Source organism: Sorex araneus, chromosome 1 (genome assembly GCF_027595985.1).
Source record: "Sorex araneus isolate mSorAra2 chromosome 1, mSorAra2.pri, whole genome shotgun sequence".
Classification (NCBI taxonomy): Eukaryota; Metazoa; Chordata; class Mammalia; order Eulipotyphla; family Soricidae; genus Sorex; species Sorex araneus.
Window position 1 is genome coordinate 51,785,520 of NC_073302.1, and position 20,768 is coordinate 51,806,287.

The 20,768-nt window shown below is 39.6% G+C and overlaps 1 protein-coding gene across 1 annotated transcript in view; it reads left to right on the forward strand.

Moving 5' to 3' along the window:
- The window catches only part of HACD4 (3-hydroxyacyl-CoA dehydratase 4), a 31,659-nt gene extending 12,380 nt beyond the window's left edge, over window positions 1-19,279 (forward strand). The window contains exons 4-7 of the mRNA XM_004600178.3: window positions 914-1,026; window positions 9,127-9,233; window positions 13,768-13,893; window positions 15,669-19,279. Coding sequence (XP_004600235.1) covers window positions 914-1,026; window positions 9,127-9,233; window positions 13,768-13,893; window positions 15,669-15,751 — 429 coding nt within the window. The 3' untranslated portion in view covers window positions 15,752-19,279. The remainder of the gene's footprint in view (window positions 1-913; window positions 1,027-9,126; window positions 9,234-13,767; window positions 13,894-15,668) is intronic.
- Window positions 19,280-20,768: the final 1,489 nt, after the last annotated feature.

Consider the following 20,768-nt stretch of genomic DNA (forward strand, 5'->3'; position numbering starts at 1 on the left):
TTTATTGGTATGGCATTTAAAATCCTTTTCAACCCAGCTCCAAATATATTTTAAATTTAACTCCTATTAATCTCTTCTATGCATCCAACTCAATCCTTCACCCAGGGTTTTCTTTTCTTTGCCAGTGCAACCTGAATTTCCACATGTCTGCTTCTTTACTGAGGCTGCCCTCAGTCTTTTTTTCCAATCCAGTCTACCTGAAAAATGCCTATCCAGACTTTTTTTTTAAGTATTAGGGTCATGCTCAAGGATTTCTCTTAGCTCTGTGCTCAGGGACCACTCTTGGCAGGCTCAGGGTACTATAGGGGGCACTGGGGATTGAACTAGGGTTGGCCATGTGCCAGGCAGGCTCCCTACCTGCTGTACTTTCTCTGCCCCCTACCTATTTTTGAAAGCCTGACTGGTATGTTCTCTGTCTTCATAAATCTCTCAGAATCTTTTCCACTTAGCAGGTATCTCCCTCCTGTGCTTCCACACATATCACTTTCCTGCGAGCATTATTCACACTGTGCTACAGTTTCTGCACCATATTCTCCAATGCTACCCTTTAGAACAAGGCCCATATTTTCATTACATATAGGTAGTGGTAGCATTATAATATATAGTAGACACTCAACAAAAGCTTGCCAGAGTAAGACCATGTGTGCATATATCACAAGAAAGGAAATAATCCTGATTCAGATAAAGCATCATCTCTTTTCATTCATCATACACAGCTTGGAGAATCAGTAAAACCAAAAGGGAGGAAATGCAATTCACCTATAACTCTGCTCCCTCAGAGATAGTATAAACAGTTTAGTATGCATATATCCACTTAAAGCATAGTTTTCAGAGGAACTCTGGTTTTTAAAATTAGAAAATTACCTCAATGCTTAACAGATGATCCTAATTCTTGATTTTTATTTTTTGTTAGCTCACAGAGAGAATAATCATCCTCTTTGTGGTGATCACCAGTCAAGAGGAAGTCCAAGAGAAATATGTGGTGTGTGTATTATTCATCTTTTGGAATCTATTGGATATGGTTAGGTAAGGAAGCAAAATAATCTCTTAAAACAAAGCCAAATTGCTTTCAACAGTGAAAGCAATGGTACTACTAATAGCTGCTTACATTTGGTTACTCTGAATAAGAGAGAAAAACATAACCCCTTTTCAAATATAATCTTGATATGGAAATGTATTTTTAGTGCTTTCCATAATGGGCATATCAAAGATAATGAAAACCTATCGTGGTATTACAAGAGCAAATCAGTGCATTCAGGTTTCCAGCAGAAGACTTGGCATCACACCAATTTGGAATAAACCTCACAGCTGTTTGCTAATGAAAGGCATTCCTTGCAATCACTCATACATGTTATTTTAATAAGCAAAGCGATACTTTTAGTGTATCAGAGTCTGAATTTACAAAGTTTGTTTCTGTGAATGCTAGAATATTTTATATAGACAATTTCATCTCTTTCAGGGGAATATGTAGCTCAATATGCAGACATTTAAAAAAATAAATTCCAATTCCATTGAGCTAAAATGGTTTGTATTCTTTGGTCAACTCCCTGAAAATCATAGTGTCTCAGGTTAAGAATCCTCGCCCTATCTAGATTGTCTTCAGTTTCTTATTCAAAATCTTTGCAATCAGATGAATCTGTGCACACAACTGTGGTGTGAACTAGCCCCCTGGATTTAGTGGTTCATATGGGGGCTGTGTCATGTTATTTCTTCAGCTTTCACACATGAGAATGGGTCCTCCTAACCAAAAAAGTTGGATAGAGCTAGGTAGGCAAAGACTCTGGTATGCCAAGTGAGGTTATGTAAATTCTATGATTATTATATTGTCAATAATCTAGCTGAGTTGAATTATTGCTAAATAATAAGTTGAAAAAATAATAAGTTGAGCTGTAGGCTAAATTAGGAATATCTTGTTGAATGAAAATGCTGTAATTGGGCGAGAGATTGATTATGTAAGAAGGGGGTAAGGCATTTGCCTGGCATACTGTCAACCCTGGTGCTATTCCAAGAATTGCATATGGCACCTGGAGCACCACCAGTTGTGATCCCTGTGAACAAAACCAGGAGTAAGCTCTGAGCATTGTTGAGTGTGTTCCAACCCCGGAACTCCTCCAAAACAAAATTAAACGACATTCTTTGTATGTGTTACTTAATAAACTAATTCTCCCTTCTTTAGTAGCCCATGATTTCTGTCCATAAGACAATGGGGCCTCAGCTAGGACTGTGGATTTCTGCTGTATTGTTCTCCAGTATTCCTGACTTTTTCAGTGTTGATTCTATCTTAAATGAGCTCAGTAGACCCAATGAAAAACAAAATTGTTGCATTAAGAGTAGTGTCATGGTATCAGAAAGACTTCTGAACACAGAAGTAGATGTCAGAATGAACCCTGGCTCAGTTATTTACTTGCCTTAGCATCTTATGAAAATCAATTAATCTCTTTTTTAATTTATTGCTCTATTGGTTTTGGGAGGGGGTCATACTTGGCTGTGCTCCAGGATTACTCCTCACTCTGCACTCACAGATCACTTTTGGAAAGTGCTTGGGGGGGGGGCGCATATATCGTTCCAGGAACAGAACACAGGTTGGCTACATGCAAGGCAAGTGCCTTACCCACTGCGTTCTCTGGTCCTTAATCTCTTTTTAAAATAAAAGTATTGAGATATAATTCACACACCTAAAAACTAGCTTTTTAAAGATATAGCATTGTATTTTAGTGTGTTTAAGGCCAAAGATATGTGCAACCATCAATCTAAGACCACTTTTATCACCCTCATAAGGAACCCAAGTCATTAGCATTTATTCCTATACCCACTACATAATTATAGCCTCCAGCAAACATGAACATAATTTCTACATGGATTTTCCTATTTTGGATATTTAATATAAATGGGATCATATAATCTGTGACTTTCTGTGACTGGCATTATTTATTTATTTCTAATTATTTTTTGGGGGGACCATACCTGGCAATACTTAGGGGTTACCTTGGCTTTGCATTTGGGAATTACTCCTGGAGGTGCCTGGGAGACCATAGGGATCAAACCCAGGTTGGCTGTGTGCAAGGCAGCCACCCTACCTGCTGTACTATCATATTGCCCCTGACTTCTTTCATTTAGCATATTTTTAAGTTCATTCATATTGTCACATGTACCAGTATTTCATCCCTTTTTATGTCTAAGTAATAGTCCATATGCCTGACAATAGGTTAATTCTGCTTTGGGGTCCTGAGAAGAACACCATAAGCATCTATATAGAACTTTTGTATGCTCATATGTTTTCATTTCTTCTAACTGAGTAATTAAACTTTTTTTTTAAAGAAATATTTTATTGAACCACCGTGAAAACAAGAAAAAAATACAAAGCTTTCAGGTTTAAGTCACAGTCAAATACTGATTAAACCACCATCCCTTCACCAGTGCACCCGTTCCACCACCAAGAACCCCAATACACCCCCCCTCCCACCCCACCCCCCATCTAAGTACCTAATGATATTCCCATTATTCTCTATATATATTGAGTACATTTCATATTTCCATACAGAACTCACTATTATTGATTGGAAATTTTCCCCAACAATCAGGCCTGCCGAATAGGCATCATCTAATAATTTCTCTTCATTGGTAAGAGTGAAGACTTTGAGTCCGCGCGGCCGCGCGGTTTTGGGTTTCTAATATTTTAGCTCAGTTCACAGTCAAAATGGATGGCTGCAAGAATCCGCTCTGGTGCCAAAATGGGTTAGGAGACCTCAGGATCACAGTCAATAGGCGCGGAGGCTCTGCTTCTCATGCGGCGGCTCTCGGTTCATCTCTGGGTGGAAGGCGCGCCGGGAACGCCCCCCCTCCCAGGACCACCTACAGGCTACGTCACTAAAGAAAGTCCTACCTCCTGGTGGAGGGGTCTTAGAGGGTGGCTCTCACCGTGTGGCTGCTGCCGCTGCCGCCATTTTCGCTCAGAAAAATGGGGTGGAGAGGGAAAAAAATCCCTCCCCGGGCTGCACAAGGTTGTAGCACAGTTCACAGTCAGAATGCATGGCTCAAGCATCCGCTCTGGTGCCAAAATGGGTTAGGAGACCTCAGGATCACAGTCAATAGGCGCGGAGGCTCTGCTTCTCGTGCCGCGGCTCTCGGTTCATCCTAATTAAACTTTTTAAAAGTCATTTGTTTCCCGCTGTAAAGTGCAAAATACATTTTTCTTTCCAACATACTGTAGAATTAACTTTTAAAAAATCAAGGACTGGGAATTTTTCTTCACCTGATAAAAACATCTATTTTAAAAAATCCTTAGATAACAGGACAAATGTGCCCATTCTTGCTGCTTCTGTTAAATTTAATGTTGAATTGGGAGTTCTAGTCATGGCAGATAGGTAAGAATATTATATAAAAGGTATAAATGTCAGCAAGAGAGCTGTAAAATTATGTTGGCACATAACATCATCTTATGTATAAAAATATACAGAATCTTGGGGGCTGGAGCAATAGCACAGCATGTAGGGCATTTGCCTTGCATATTGCCGACCCAGATTCAATTCCCAGCATCCCATATGGTCCCCTGAGCACCGCCAGGAGTGAATCCTGAACGCAGAGCTAGGAGTAACCCCTGTGTATTGCGGGTGTGACCCAAAAAGCAAAAAAATAAGATAAAATAAAAAAAGAAAGAATCTACTAAAAATATAACCAATAAACAAGTTTGACAGGTTATGAAATATAAGCTTAGCATACAAAATCAACTTATATGTTTATATACTTGAATGATTCATTCAAAAATTAATAAGAAAATTACATATACAGTATCATCCCCCCAAAATATGGGACCTGAGAGATAATACAACTTGTAAGGAAGGACTTGCTTTGACATAGTTAGTCCAAATTCTAGCCCTTCAACACATAATGGTCCCCGCCAGGAGTGATCCTTGATCACAGAACCAGAATTAAGACCTGAGTACCACCAGGTATAGACCAGAAATAAAAATAGAACAATTTTCTTTAACTTTTTTATTTTATAAAGTAGTTCACAATATTTGATCACATTTAATATTCAATCATCAATCCCACCACCATTACACCTTCCCACCACCATATTTCGGGTGTTTCCATCCCCAACCCCAATCCCTGCCCCAAAGCAGAACTGAAATAATGTATTTTGTATTGTTTGTTATGAAAAACCATTGAAAATGCTATAAGAAGTATCCTTAAAGGAAAGAGTGTGAAGATTGTTGTATTTCACCCAGGGACCATTAAGCCCTTTTATAAGAGTTACTAACATGTTGTTAAAGGTTGAGCCTTGTGTATTTTTTATATATGTAGCTGTAAAAAAATTGCATATTTTCCTTCTAACATTGGTTGCCTCCTATTTTGAACAGTATCAAATTCGGTGCTGTAATCTTGGAGTACGAGTACGGTGTGTGGTTTGAAGTATCATGTGGCTGCAAATGCACGGTCCAGGAATAGATTCACTTGTAGGTGATGCCCGGCTGGAGTGTGTGGAGAGCAGCCATGAGCTTAGTGGCAGTTAGGTTCTGGAGATTGCAGGCTACTGGGGCTGGGTCCCTTGGGATGGAGAGGGGTTTTACCTGCCCCTGCTCTGGGGCACCCTGAGTAAAACAACGTGCTGTGGGTCCAGCGGCATAGTTATGGGGGAGTGTTAAGTTTTGCTCCCTTTCGGGAGAGAAGGACATGCAAAATTTTTTAAAATGAAGAAATAAACTTAACAAAAGTTTTCCAGACTATAAACATGGTTTAAGGAAAGAATCTAAAGAAAAGATATCAGATGTTCATAAGTTGAAGACTTAATATTGTTAAGAAGGCAACACTCCCTAAAATGATCTACAGACACAATGCAACTTCTATCAGAATCCCTGCTCACTTCTTTGAATAAATCAAGCTGACCCTAAGACTTGTGGAAACTCAAGAAAGTCAAAGTAACCAAAAAAATTTTGGGGGAAGAAGAAGAAAAAAAGGACGTGGCTGGGAGATTCACACTTCCCAATTTCAAAACTTACTACAAAGCAAAACTAATCAGAGAATAATATTGGCATAAGGATTTTTTTTTTTGCTTTTTGCTTTTTGGGTCACACCCAGTGATGCATAGGGGTTACTCCTAGCTCATGCACTCAGGAATTTCTCCTGGCAATGCTCGTGGGATCGTATGGGATGCTGGGAATCAAACCCTGATCGGCCGCGTGCAAGGCAAACTCCCTACCCGTGTGCTATTGCTCTAGCCCTATTTATTTATTTATTTATTTATTTATTTATTTATTTATTGCTTGGCATAGGATTTTATGGTAAAGTAGAATTGACAGTTCAGACAAACTTATACATATATGTATAAAAATATATGTACTTTTTTGTATTTTATTTTGTATTTTTTGTATTTTAATACATATAAAAATATATGTATTTTTTAGGGGTGGGGATAGGTGGTGGTGGGGCTCAACTAGAGGTGCTCAGAGCTTACTCATAGCTCTGTACTCAGGAATCACTTGTGGCAGTGCTCAGGGGACCATATGGGGTGTCAGGTTTGAACCTGAATCATCTGCATGTAAGGCAAACACCCTATCAACTGTACATTCTCTCTGGCCCCGTATGGTTGATTTTTGATAAAGATCCCAAGATTATTTATTGGGAGAAAATAACCTTTTCATCAAATGATACTGGAATAACTTGCTCTTCATGTGCAGAAGCTGGACCTCTATTTCAAACCAATGAAACATGCCTCAAACTGTCAGAAACCTAAATTAAGAGCTAAAAACTATAAAACTTTTAGAAGAATGCATAGGGGTAAATCTTTGTGATCCTGAATTTGGTGATGGATTCTTAGACATGACAGCAAAATGCTGATACATAGACTTCATGATATATAGACTTCATCTGAAGTTCTTTTAATGAGGCACATGAAAAAGTGCTCTACACCACTAATCATCAGGGAGATGCAGATCAAAACTACCATGAGATACCACCTCACACCACAGAGAATGGCACACATCCAAAAGAACAAAAACAATCGCCATTGGAGAGGATGTGGGGAGAAAGGGACCCTTCTACACTGCTGATGGGAATGCCGACTGGTTAAGCCCTTTCGAAAAACAATATGGACACTTCTCAAAAATTTGGAAATTGAGCTTCCATTTGACCCAGCAATACCACTACTGGGAATATATCCCAGAGAAGCAAAAAAGTATAGTCGAAATAATATCTGCACTTATATGTTCATCACAGCACTGTTTACAATAGCCAGAATCTGGAAAAAAACCCGAGTGCCCGAGAACAGATGACTGGTTAAAGAAACTTTGGTACATCTACACAATGGAATACTATGCAGCTGTTAGAAAAAATGAAGTAATGAACTTTGCATATAAGTGGATCAACATGGAAAGTATCATGCTATCATGCTAAGTGAAATGAGTCAGAAAGAGAGAGACAGACATTGAAAGATTGCACTCATCTGTGGAATATAAAATAACAGTAGGAGACTAACACCCAAGAATAGTAGAAATAAGGACCAGGTGGTTGACTCCATGGCTTGGAAGCTGGCCTCACATTCTGGGGAAAAGGCAGTTCAGATAGAGAAGGGAACACCAAGTAAAATGTGTGCTGAAAGTAGACTAGAGACTTAACACGATGGCCACTCAACACCCCTATTGCAAACCACAATACCGAGTTGGAGAGAGAGAACAAAAGGGAATACCCTGTCACAGAGGCAGGGTGGGGTGGGGGGAGATGGGATTGGGGGGTGGGAGGGATGCTGGGTTTATTGGTGGTGGAGAATGGGCACTGTGAAGGGATGGGTTCTCGAACATTGTATGAGGGAAACACGAGCACGAAAATGTATAAATCTGTAACTGTACCCTCACAGTGATTAACTAATTAAAAAATAAATTAATTAAAAAAATTAAGTTCTTTTAATGCTACAAGAAGATACTTATAATAATAAGAGAAAAAAACACAAGATAGACCAATTTTCATTTAGATTTGTAAAGGTAAAACTGTCATGTTCATTAAGGGCTTTCACTGCTGGTAAATTGACATATAGTATTATACACAGAAAAGCAAATGCAAAACCTGATAGAATATATGGAAAATTGGAGTTCATCATTGGCTTTAAGGAGTCTAATTGGCTGTGGAATGTAAGAAAGGTTTTTTTTTCATCTGTATCATCTGGGATGGTATTCTGTTTTTGTAGCATGTATTTATTGCCTATTCCATTAGTTCTCAAGTTCCCTGGACTAGTGGGACTAACATCAGCTGAAACTTGTTTGTACTCAGGCTCTCCTTCAGAACCACTGAAGCAGACAGTTGGGGCTATCACTTCACAGCTAGTGCTTTTGCAAGCCCTCTGGATGACTCTGGTGCATCCTTACAAGAGAGAAGCAATGCTCATTCAGAGAAATAGAGATGCAGACTATTTCATCTATAACATCTCGAAGGCAGATTTGAAACTGCCTGCTGTAGTCAAGACAAGATTCAAGACAAGACAAGACAAGACAAGATCCAAGATTGTGTTCAGTTTCCTGAGCCATCTTGAGGGCCCCAGATATTAGTCTTTGAAGTGATCGCATATGGTGTAACTACATAAGCAGAGGGATGCAAAATAAGGGTGTGGAAGTCATTCTTTTATTTAAAAAATTAGTTTACATCTGTATTTCCTGTATTAAAATAATCAAGTGGTCATTGCAATAAAAAATTAAGTATTCATTGCTTAACTTCTAAGTGGAATTGAAGTCCTAATAAGGGAACTTGTACCCTAATTTTTTGGTGCTGAGTTAATATTTTTTCTCTTTTAACTTCCACAGCTAGCCATAATATACTCCACATGAGAAGCCAGACTTGTAAGCCCAGTCCAACAAAAAAAAACCCCTTTTCTTTCTCCAACTTGGGAAGCAAAGTGTGGTATTTGCACACTTTTGAGTTTAAAGTATCTTTCTTTTCCCTTTTTTTGTGGTGCCAGGGATTGAACCCAGGTCCTCACACATGCAAGGCAAGTGCTCTACCATTGAATTATGTTCCTACCCCTATGGTTGCTAGTTTTCTCTGTGTATTTAATTACATAATAAGGCATTTTCTTGTGTTATTTCCCAGATAGCAGCAGCAGCAGCAAAGGATGTTTATGAACTTCTTGTCTCTTTCCAGGTACACGCACAGCATGTTAGCAATCCTAGGTATTTCCTATGCTGTCTTAACGTGGCTCAGTCAAACACTTTGGATGCCAATTTATCCTTTGTGTGTTCTTGCTGAAGGTAAGAAAAGAGTGACTTGCAGTATTATTGCTTACTGACAAGCAATCTAGTCATAGTGATTCACTAAATTTTTGATGATTAAGTTACTATTTTTGCAACTGCTTAGTTGGCTTAATGTATGTTTCCCGGCATATTTTCCCTTAATGCACAGAAGTAATGCATCAGAAATGAGGACATCTGAGTATAGGCCCTTAATTTGATCATGTGTTTTTGGGTAAATCATTTAGCCTCTCCAAGTTTGATTACTCACTCACAATGTGAGCGAGACAGTGATTATTTATAATGCATGTAAATTCTGTTCCCTTTGCTGGATATGAACCTTGCTTCTCACTTACCATCACCACCAACCCTGCCCCCCTCCCCTGAACACACATTGGAGTTAAGTACCTTTAGATTAATCATTGGGTTCTCAGGGAAGCAGCCCCTGACCTTCATTCGAGTTATTTTCCGCTAACAGCATTATCATGGATTTCTTTTACAATACCTGTCTCAATTGTTATATGAGTTTATGATTTTTTTGGGGGGGTGAGGGGTCGTTTTAATTTTGTATCTTGACTAGTCTATAAATTTTGTGAGGATGCAAGGTTATTTTTATAATAAAAAGTTTTTTGTTTGTTTTTTGGGCCACACCTGGTGAGGTGTGAAGGGCCATGTGATGCTGGCAATAGAACCCAGACTTCAGCCCTTTGAGCTACTATTTCAGTCCAGAAAATGCTTGTTTCATTGCTTCCTTCCTTCCCCTTGAGAGCCCAATATATATGCTCAATAAACAATGGGTGAATTATTGAGCACAATATGAAAAAGGATAATTGGTCTAAATGTAAGCCTAAAAGTTGAAATTATCATGAGAATAACAAAAAGTTTGAAGATATTTGACAAATATGTGGTATTTTCTATAATGGATTTAACAGCCAGGCAGGGAAATTTTCTGAAACAGACATGATGTAAGTTTTTAAAAGGTACAAATAAATTAAGAAAGCATGTTAATATATCTAAAGTAAAACGTATAGAAACAAATTTAATATAAAACAATGGTATCACTGTATCACTGTCATCCCATTGCTCATCGATTTGCTCGTGTGGGCACCAGTAACATCTCCATTGTGAGACTTGTTGCTGTTTTAGGCATATCGAATACTCCACGGGTAGCTTGCCAGACTCTGCCGTGCAGGTGAGATACTCTCGGTAGCTTGCAGGGCTCTCCGAGAGGGGCGGAGAAATCGAACCTGGGTCGGCCACGTGCAAGGCAAACGCCTTACCTGTTGTGCTATCACTGCAGCCCAAAATGATGGTAATGTTGGAAATAATTATATAGTTGATAGTAAATAGTCACATCTTCTATTTACTGATGACCAGAGAACAGAAGCTTATATTAGAATAAACCATACCTCATAGAACTTTAAAATTGGTTCTATTTTTCAAAAGGAAGAATTCTTAATTAATTTTTTGTAGCCACAATTGGAAGTGCTCAGGGCTTACTCCTGATTCTGTGCTCAGAGATCACTCCTGGCGGGGCTAAGGGGACCATATGTGGTGCCAAGGACTGAACCCAGGTCAGCTGCAAGGAAGGCAAGTGCCCTTCCTGCTGTACTATCCCTATGTCCCCTAGGAATGATTAATATTTGAAGTATGTTATGACAAGAATCTAAAAAAATAATATTGTGGTTAGGGGTGTGGTTCAGGGATAGAGCCATGTCTTCCATGCCTTGCATGCTTGAGGCCCTGTGTTGTTTTTAGGTTAACTCCTCAACTCTGAAAACAACAAAAAATTAATAATTATCTTGTAACTATTTTGTTTTATTTTTTGTTTTTTTGGTTCTTGGGACTTACTCTTGATTCTGCACTCAGAAATCAAGGACTTGGGGGACCACATATGGTATCAGGGATCAAACCCAGGTCAACTGCATGCAAGGGATGTGTCCTACACTTAATTTTTTTTTTTTTTTTTACTTTTTAGGTCACACCTGGTGATGCACAGGGGTTACTCCTAGTTTTGCACTCAGGAATTACTCCTGGCAGTGCTCGGGGACCATATGGGATGCTGGGAATCGAACCCGGGTTGGCTGTGTGCAAGGCAAACACCCTACCCGCTGTGCTATCACTCCAGCCCCCTACACTTAAAATTTTTTAAAATCGAGACTCCCCCATACTTTAAGAATGAAATCCTTTATTCATTTAAACATTTATTGAGTACATTCTTTTACTATGACATATGAAAAATACTATAAAATGCATAAAGGATAAGACACAAATGATTTTTAATAAAAATAAGGAGTAAATGATCACTGTATCACTGTCATCCCATTGTTCATCGATTTGCTCGAGCAGGCACCAGTAACGTCTCCATTGTGAGACTTGTTGTTACTGTTTTTAGCATATAGAATACACTATGGGTAGCTTGCCAGGCTCTACCGTGTGGATGGGATACTCTCAGTAGCTTGCCGGGCTCTCTGAAAGGGACAGAGGAATCAAACCCGGGTGGGCCGCGTGCAAGGCAAACCACCTACCCGCTGTGCTATAGCTCCAGGAGTAAATGAATGCACAGAAAAATTTCCCATTGTAAATATTCCATAATTAAAAAATATATTTGAGTCATAATCAGCAGTATCCAGGTTTTACTCCTGGCTCTGTGCTCGAGTCACTTTTTTTTTTCTTTTTGGGTCACACCCGGCGATGCACAGGGGTAATTCCTGGCTCTGCACTCAGGAATTACCCCTGGTGGTGCTCAGGGGACCATATGGGATGCTAAGAATCGAACCTGGATCAGCCGTGTGCAAGGCAAACACTTTACCCGCTGTGCTCCAGCCCCTCAAGAGTCACTCTTAGTGGAGCTTTAGGGACTATTTTGAATGCTAGGGATAAACCCGGGTCAGCCATGTGCAAGGCAAGTGTTCTACCTATTGTACTATCACTCTGACCCCAAATATTACATAATTCCAAAACATCTCCTGTTTAGCCAAGTCATGTTTCTTTTATTTTCTTTTAAAAAATATTTTTGGGGTTATTCCTGGCTCTGTACTCAGGAATTACTCCTGGTGGTGCCCAGGGAAACATATGGGATTCTGGGGATCGAACCTGGGTCAGTCACATGCAAGGAAAGCGTCCTATTTGTACTTGGTCCCTAGCCAAGTCATGTTTCTATCTGGCACACATACACTCTTTTATTAAAATCAGATTTACAAACTTATTCTTGTAATTAAAAATTAAGTTAAGGGGCTGGAGAGATAGCACAGCGGCTAGGGCATTTGCCTTGCACGTGGCTGACCCGGCTTCGATTTCCAGCATCCCATATGGTCCCCTGAGCACCAACAGGATAAAATTCCTGAGTGCATGAGCCAGGAGTTACCCTTGTGCATCGCTGGGTGTGACCCAAAAAGAAAAAAAAAGTATATGCAGTAAAAAAGTGCTGGAAGCATAAATGACAAAATGTCACTAATAAACACATTCTGGGAAATGAACTTATTATAGATGACTATAATTTTACCTTTATATGTTTCTATAAATTTCAGATGTCCCAAAGTATAAAATATATGTAGTTCTTTTTGTAAGTATCTTTTTATAATTATAGTTTCTCTACTTTTAAGTGGGAGAAAAAAACAATTTTATAAAAATAACCAACTCAACTATTGATATTGACTGAATTTGAGACTTTGGAGCAGCTTGTGAAAATCTTAGAGGGAATATTCTGATGTCTTTTGTGGAACCTATGTCGACACTCTGGCTAGCTCAAACAACTTGTGGGCGCCTGATATTTTTCTTTGCTTTAAAAAATATCCAATTTTATTTTGAAGTAATTTTAGATTCATAAGAAGATTTTTTAAAAATACATTGTTCATATGTACCCTTCACTCAGCTTCCCCTAAAGATAGTATCTTACATAACTACAACACATTATCCTTTCATTCTGCAAAACGATATTAAAAATCTGTAGATGGGGTATAATTTCATGGAAAATTCATCTCTTTTTGTCTGACACCAAACACTTCCCTTGACAATAATTTAGGTCTGCACTTGTCACAGAGTTTCTCAGAATTGTTAAATACTGCTTGGGTTTGGGACAGAAGGTTGTGGCAGTGACTCCTAGACTGGTGAGGCTGAGGAAATATTGGGTAAAACTAGTTTCTTTTCTGCAAAACATTTCAGAATCTCCACTTTGATAACGTGTGTTGTGAGATGCAAGAGGCAAAGAGATGCAGTGCTTTCTAAATTCAATTGTCACTCCTAGTTGTGGCTATGGAGACAGATGTATTTCATTGCGAGAAACACTGTACACACTTGCTCTGTGGTATTTATCTTATAATAAGATATACAATGAACAGAAACCCAACATGTCACAATGCTGTAACGATTCTGCCAATTTAATTATTCAGAAGGTTTCTATATTGACCGATTGCTTTAGCTAAAGGATTCAACAACTGTCACAGAATTGTTATTATCATATTAAAAATATCCTTCAACTCTGCAGACATACATACACATCCCTGTAACATGTACAGGAGGAAAGCCTTCATAAGTCTTTTTTTTCTTTAAACAGCATTTGCCATCTATCAGTCGCTGCCTTATTTTGAATCATTTGGCACTTACTCCACTAAGCTGCCCTTTGATGTATCCATTTATTTTCCTTACGTGCTGAAAATATATCTCATGATGCTCTTTATAGGTGAGTGGCTTTTCTGTTCTGTTTTGATTTTGCCAGCGTCTGTACTTTTCCGTCTCTGCTGCTATCCGTTTTGACAGAACAGGATAGAGGGAAGCGAAAGCAAAACACAATGAACTAGCTCCTGTTAGTATTAGACCTAATCTGTCTGTCCATCCTCCCTCCCTCCCTCCCTCCCTCCCTCCCTCCCTCCCTCCCTCCCTCCCTCCCTCCCTCCCTCCCTCCCCCTCCCTCCCTCCCTCCCTCCCTCCCTCCCTCCCTCCCTCCCTCCCTCCCTCCCTCCCTCCTTCCTTCCTTCCTTCCTTCCTTCCTTCCTTCCTTCCTTCCTTCCTTCCTTCCTTCCTTCCTTCCTTCCTTCCTTCCTTCCTTCCTTCCTTATATCACTTTTATTGAATCACTGTGAGACAGACCCTTACAAAGTTGTTCATGACTAGATTTCAGTCATACAGTATTCCAACACCAGTGTACATCTCCCAGCACTAGTGTCCCCAAGTTCCCTCCCATCACCCCCATCCCTGCCTGCCTCTTATAGAAGGTGCTTCTCTTCTCTCTCTCTCTCTCTCTCTCTCTCTCTCCTTTTGGACATTGTGGTTTGCAATATTGAAAATGTACTTGCTTTATGTAAGAAACAGACTTTTTTTGGGTGGGGGTTGGGGGATGAGAGTGGGGAAGGAGGACTCATGTATCAGTGTTGGGAGACCATGTGCTACCAGGGATTAAACCTGGGACTCCTATGGTAAAGCATCTATCCAGCCCTCTGAGCCATGTCTGCTCCCTGAAATACAGAAGCTGGGTTTTGTGCATTGGTTATTTCATTTTGGGTTGTGGGTACAAAACCACAACCCAAAGTGAGTCCCTGGTGGAGCTCAGAGACTACTTCTGGTTTGGTACTCTGGAGACCATCTGGATTGGGGCACAAACCTTGCGCCTCCTGCTCACAAAATATGCCCTCCAAGTTACCAATTCTCCAGCCCCCCAAAAGTGTAGAGGTTATAATAACAGATTTAGGTATCCACAAACAATATTCATCTGAAAATAAATAGGTTGGGGCCCCAAGAGATAGTACTGCAAAGTGCTTGTCTTGCATGTGGTTGACCCAATCTCTGCCACCACATATGATCCCTCAAGTCTAGCTAGGAATGATCCCTGAGCACAAAGCCAGGAGTAAGCCCTGAGAGCAGACAAATGTGGCCCCCAAAGTAATTAAATAATAAAAGAAAAGTAAACAGGCTTAGGTTTCTCTGTTTTTCTCACTTACATTTTTTCCCCCATTTTGTCTGATGGACAGGAATTTTCTGAGGTGGACAACGGTGCTAAAGATCTATAAAAAATATATATGAAACAAAAGCAGCGTAAGAAGATTTGATCAATTAACATTATTCTGTGTCACCGGTCCCTCCTAGTCAGGGAGTTATGGGGTAGAGGCTTCCATTATTAAACTTTAGTTTCTGCAGCTCTAACCTTCACAAATTCCCAAGATATTGATGACCTCTATAAAATGACCCCGATAGACATACAAGAACTGTTGATATAAAGAGGTGAAGAAAGTGAAATATGAGAAGGAATAGAGAGGGTTAGCTAAAGAATGGGAAAACATAATTTCTTGCAAATTAATGATATGATAGCAAAGTTAAGTTTCACTTCTTTGGGCTCCCTTGTCTTGTCCCAGGAATCCAGGAAGCACTGACTGAAATTTGAAACTTAAATTTGAAATGGTTCTTTCTAGAGAAATGGTTAACTAACCTCAGTTATTTTTGCCATTTCTTCCTCCATGTTAGGTATGTATTTTACCTACAGTCATCTTTACTCAGAAAGAAGAGACATCCTCAGAATTTTTCCCATTAAAAAGAAGAAAATGTGAATGGTTCCAATATGACATAAGAAGACAGGCTTGTGAATTCAGCTGCAGTAATGAAAGCAGGAAGCTCTGATGGAAAAATACCAGGCATTCAACACAAACGCAACATGAAATAATTGCACTTCTTTCCCAAACTCTTGACATACCACAGCAGACTGTTTCTCACACATTGTATTTGTAAAACATATGCCCGGTACCTTCTGCTTCATCAAAGCTGTAGATTTTATACAAGTGAAATGAATAAGGTATGAAGCCTGATTATTTTCCTGTTAGGTTACTAAGAAGTAGGAGGTTAACTTGAGTAGATGCAATTAAAATGAGAAGCCCAAAGTTAACTTATATTACATTTATTTTTTTTCACTCCTGAGTTCCCAAATAGCAGCAGATCTCTAAGAGCAGAAATAAGTGCCACAGTTGTCTAGAATGACATTTTTTCAAATAGATGTTGTCACTTTCCTTAGAGCTAACACCCATCATAAACATTAGACATTTAGAACATGAAACATTTTCCCCAAACTCTAAAAGAGCTGTGGTCAGTATTACACCAGTCTCTTTAATATCTTGGAGAAGAACCTGATGATTACAGAAAAGATCTTTGGTAAAAAGACAATTGAGCTCCATATTACACAAGAAATCAGACCATATCATAACTTACAGAAGACAAAAAAGAGTAAAAATGTAGCAAATCACTTTAATAAGGCAAGAAAATTAAATTGAGAACCAGGAATGTTCAGATTATTTATTACTAAATTATTATAGCTAATTAGTCTGTCATATATGTCATCATTTATAGAATTGAAAATTGCTTCTATCTTTGAAGATCTTAAATATATGTGAATAATTGACTAACAGGATTATTTCTGTATCATTAGAATGCCACTCACCTTTCTAGAAAAAATTGTAGAATCTTGTCCAGTAACTGAATATAAATATTTTGTATCATAAAAACCAGGTATTAGAAATACAATATTAAAAATGGGTAATCATATTTTCATTAAGATATTAGAATAAATCTTTCCAAATTTATTATTATATTTGGCATTTTATGAATATAAAATTATCTTTGCTAAAACTACATTTTATTTTGCTGTTACATATTTTGTGAAGCTTTGGCGTGCAGAGAGAACATAATCCCCATCAGATGGCTAGGTAGACTGCTACAATACACATCTAGAATCATGAAAATCAAGAGAGAATGAGAGAAATGATACTTTATCAGGCCATTATTGGAAATAAAAACTTCATTATTAAATGACTTTCATTTTAAAATCAGAATTTTTATCTTAAGTGCCTTCCTACTTCATAAAATAGAGGACCATAAAAGAATACAAATAAATTTGTAATCATGGTAATTCTAAAGTAGAGACAAGGCTTGATGATAATTTGAGGTATCTACAACAATTGTAAAATAAAAAGATCTGTGATTACCTTTGACGATAGCTAAAATAGTTAATACAACTGTAGTTCATCTCCTGTACTTAGAATAGAAAAAACACTAAATTTCATTAGATGTTAGTGAAATAAGGATATTATTTCTTTTCCTATCCAAGTTACTATTTCCCATAATGAAGATGAGATAGTAAAAGTACAGTTAATTAGATGTTGCCCAGATAGCAGTGTTGTTTTCTTCTTTATTTTAACTGTATGTCTACCTAATCTCCATTTCATTCTGTTCAGTGTTGTCAAAGCCTTATTTTCTTTTCAAATTTAATTAAAACAATGAGATAGGAAGCATAAGATATTATGAAAACATAATACATAACTTTGCAAATGTTTTTCTTTGGGGTTTTAAATGTCAAGTTGCATGGCCTGATGTTTCAAGTAACCCAAACTAGGGCATAGTAATCAACATTGGCAGTGCCTCCAGTGCTGATAAAAAAGAGTAAAATGTCAATAAATCAAAACTACTTTGGAGGGGATCCGCAGATCACCCATGGCCCCAAAATATATGGAGAAGGACAGAGAAAAAAAGAGTTGAGGAAGAGAAGAAGTGATAATCAGGAAGCAATGCAACAGAGAGCAGGGGTCAAAGGGCTCCAGTCCATGGGTGGTATAAAGGAGTGGGATAGCTAACTATCCAAACCAGACTCAACAACACTGAAAACAAGCGATCCAAACTTTGACAACCAAACTTACTAATGTGCCTGTCAAAATGGCAGACTGGGGATGGGCGTTTGGGGGTGGGGGTGGGAGGGAATCCTGGTGGGGGAAAGAAGAAACTGATGGTGGGATTGGTGCTGCAACATAGTAGGTCTAAATCTCAACTATGAATAATTGTAAATCACGGTGCTTTAATGAAATAATAATAATAAAAAACTACGTCGAAGAAATTATTTCATCACTCACCAAAAGTCTACCTTAAAGTCACAAATCAAACATGTGGACAAAGCATATCCTTATTTGGTAATGTCAGAGTCCCAGGACTTTACCTTCATGGAAGTAGTTAAAAGAAAAGCAGTAAGTAAACTTTTCCCCTAAACCTATCCATTCAGGAAAGATGCATGTTAATTTAATGTTAACTTAGTCCTGCATGCTTTTCAAAATACACTTTATTCTGGCCTTAAGGGTTTTATTTCTCCTTAAGTGAACCTTAGGAGGAATAAGTTGATCCCAAGTTGGCTGCACACATGTCTGCACTCCTTCAAGAAACACTTGGGGCTGGAGAGATGATATCTCATTGTTTTGATTTGCATCTCTCTGATGATTAGTGATGTAGAGCATTTTTTCATGTGCCTTTTGGACATTTGTATTTCTTCTTTGAGAGAATTTCTGTTCATTTCTTCTCATTTTTTGATGGGGCTGGATGCTTTTTTTCTTGCTAAAGTTCTACAGTGCTTCATATATCTTGGATATTAACCCCTTATCAGATGCGTATTGGGTAAATATTTTTTCCCAATCCGTGGGCTCTCTTTGTATCTTGGTCACCATTCCCAAGATCAATGTAGTCCCACTTGTTTATCTTTGTTTCAACTTACTTCATCAGTGGTGTTTCATCTTTAAAGATATCTTTAGCTTCAATGTCATGGAGGGTTCTCCCACATTTTCCTCTGTGTATCTTATGGATTCAGGTCTGATGTTGAAGTCTTTAATCCATTTTGATCTGACTTTTGTGCCTGGCATTAGAAAGAGGTCTAATAGAGAAGAGATGACTAGTTAAAGAAACTATGGTACATCTACACAATGGAATACTATGTAACTGTTAGGAAAAATGAAGTTACAAAATTTGCTTATATATGGATAGACATGGAGAATATCATGCTGAGTGAAATGAGTGAGAAGGAAAGGAGCATAGAATGATCGAACTCATTTGTGAAATATGAAAAAAAAATCATATGAGACCAATACTCAAGGACAGTAGAGACAAGGGCCAGGTGGGTTGGTCATGTCTCAAGTTCTGGGTGAGAAGGCAGTTGGGATCGAGAAGGGACCACCATGACTAAACTAGTTGGAAATGATCGCTCTGGATCTGTATAGGAACTGCATGTTGAAAACAGGTAAAGGAACAAACATGATAACCTCTTAGTACCTGTATTGCAAACCATAATGCCCCAGAGGGGTGGGGGGAGGGAAGGAGAGAGAGAGAGAGAGAGAGAGAGAGAGAGAGAGAGAGGGGGGGGGAGCCCAGGAGGGAAACTGGGGACATTGGCATGGGAAATGTACACTGGTGAAGGAATGGGTGATAGAACATTGTATGACTGGAACCCAATAACAAACAGCTTTGTAACTATGTATCTCATGGTGATTCAATTAAAAAAAATTTCTTTAGAAATTGAAGTAGGGATCATATCAACATTCAAATGTTTCTCTTGATAATCATGTTTATGTGCATTTATGTTCAGAGAATATATTTTATTAATCATTCAGATGTCTCATAAGTCCAGATGAAAACCTTTAAATGGTGGTGGTGGTGGCGGGCTGTCATCCTTGATAAGGTTCCTGAGGCTCTGCTAGGAGATTTTTTCTTGGGGAGTAAGTTCCATGCTGCAACCCAGATCTTGATAGGAAAAGAAAGTTTCTTTTTCGTCAAAATGTGCCCATTTGTAGGTCATTAGAGCACTCTGTTCTCAGGGTGGCCTTGAAAATGCTCCGTGTTCCCGGGCTGCACTGAGAGCATGCCTTCAGCGGTTAGCCCGCAAGCCCGGACCTGCACTCACAGGCGCCAGGCCCTGACCGGCACGTGGCTGGGCCCTCCTTGGCCCTTGCATCGCCGTGGGCCTAGAGGCCGCTCTCCGCGTGCTCCGTTTTCCCCAGGAACACTATCTACGTTGGGTTTTGTGCTCGGAATTCAGGCTTCAAAATCAGGGGTGTTTGTTTTCCTGAAATGCCCCCCAGAGCACTTTGCTCTGACTGATTATGTGTCTGGGAAATAGCCGGTGTCGTTCCGGAACCCTGGGGAAGGTGGTCTCGGGTCCCACGTGCACCCTCTAGAGCACACGCGCCACCAGCCTCCTGCCCCTGCGGGTGGTGGACTCAGCCCCTCTGCAGCCCCCACGCTGCACCCGCCTCCCGATTCTGCGCAGACACGCTTGGGTCGCGTGCTGGAGGCCGGAGTAAGCTGTGGGTTGCCATGGGGATCGTGGCATTTCTCTCCCGCCTTTGGGCCTTGGCGACACTATGTGGATGGTCAGTTGATGCCCAGGGAGGGGCTGGCGTGCTGGAGATGTTGGGGCAGAGGAGTTGGGGGGGCTCCGCGGGAATGTACCGCGGGTCCCGAGGGTGCTGGAGCTCCACCCATTTACTCGTCACTTAGCAGAAGTTGTACCGGATTTCGGAAAGTATTTGAAAAGTAGAACTTGCAGTTCATCCCTGCACGCGGCCCACCAGGGTTCTATTCCTCCGTCCCTCTCAGAGAGCCCGGCAAGCTACTGAGAGTATTCCGCCCGCTGGGCAGAGTCTGGCAAGCTCCCTCTGGCATATTCGATATGCCAGAAATAGTAACAACAAGTCTCACAATGGAGATGTTACTGGTGCCCGCTCCAGCAAATTGATGAGCAATGGGATGACAGTGATACAGTGACTG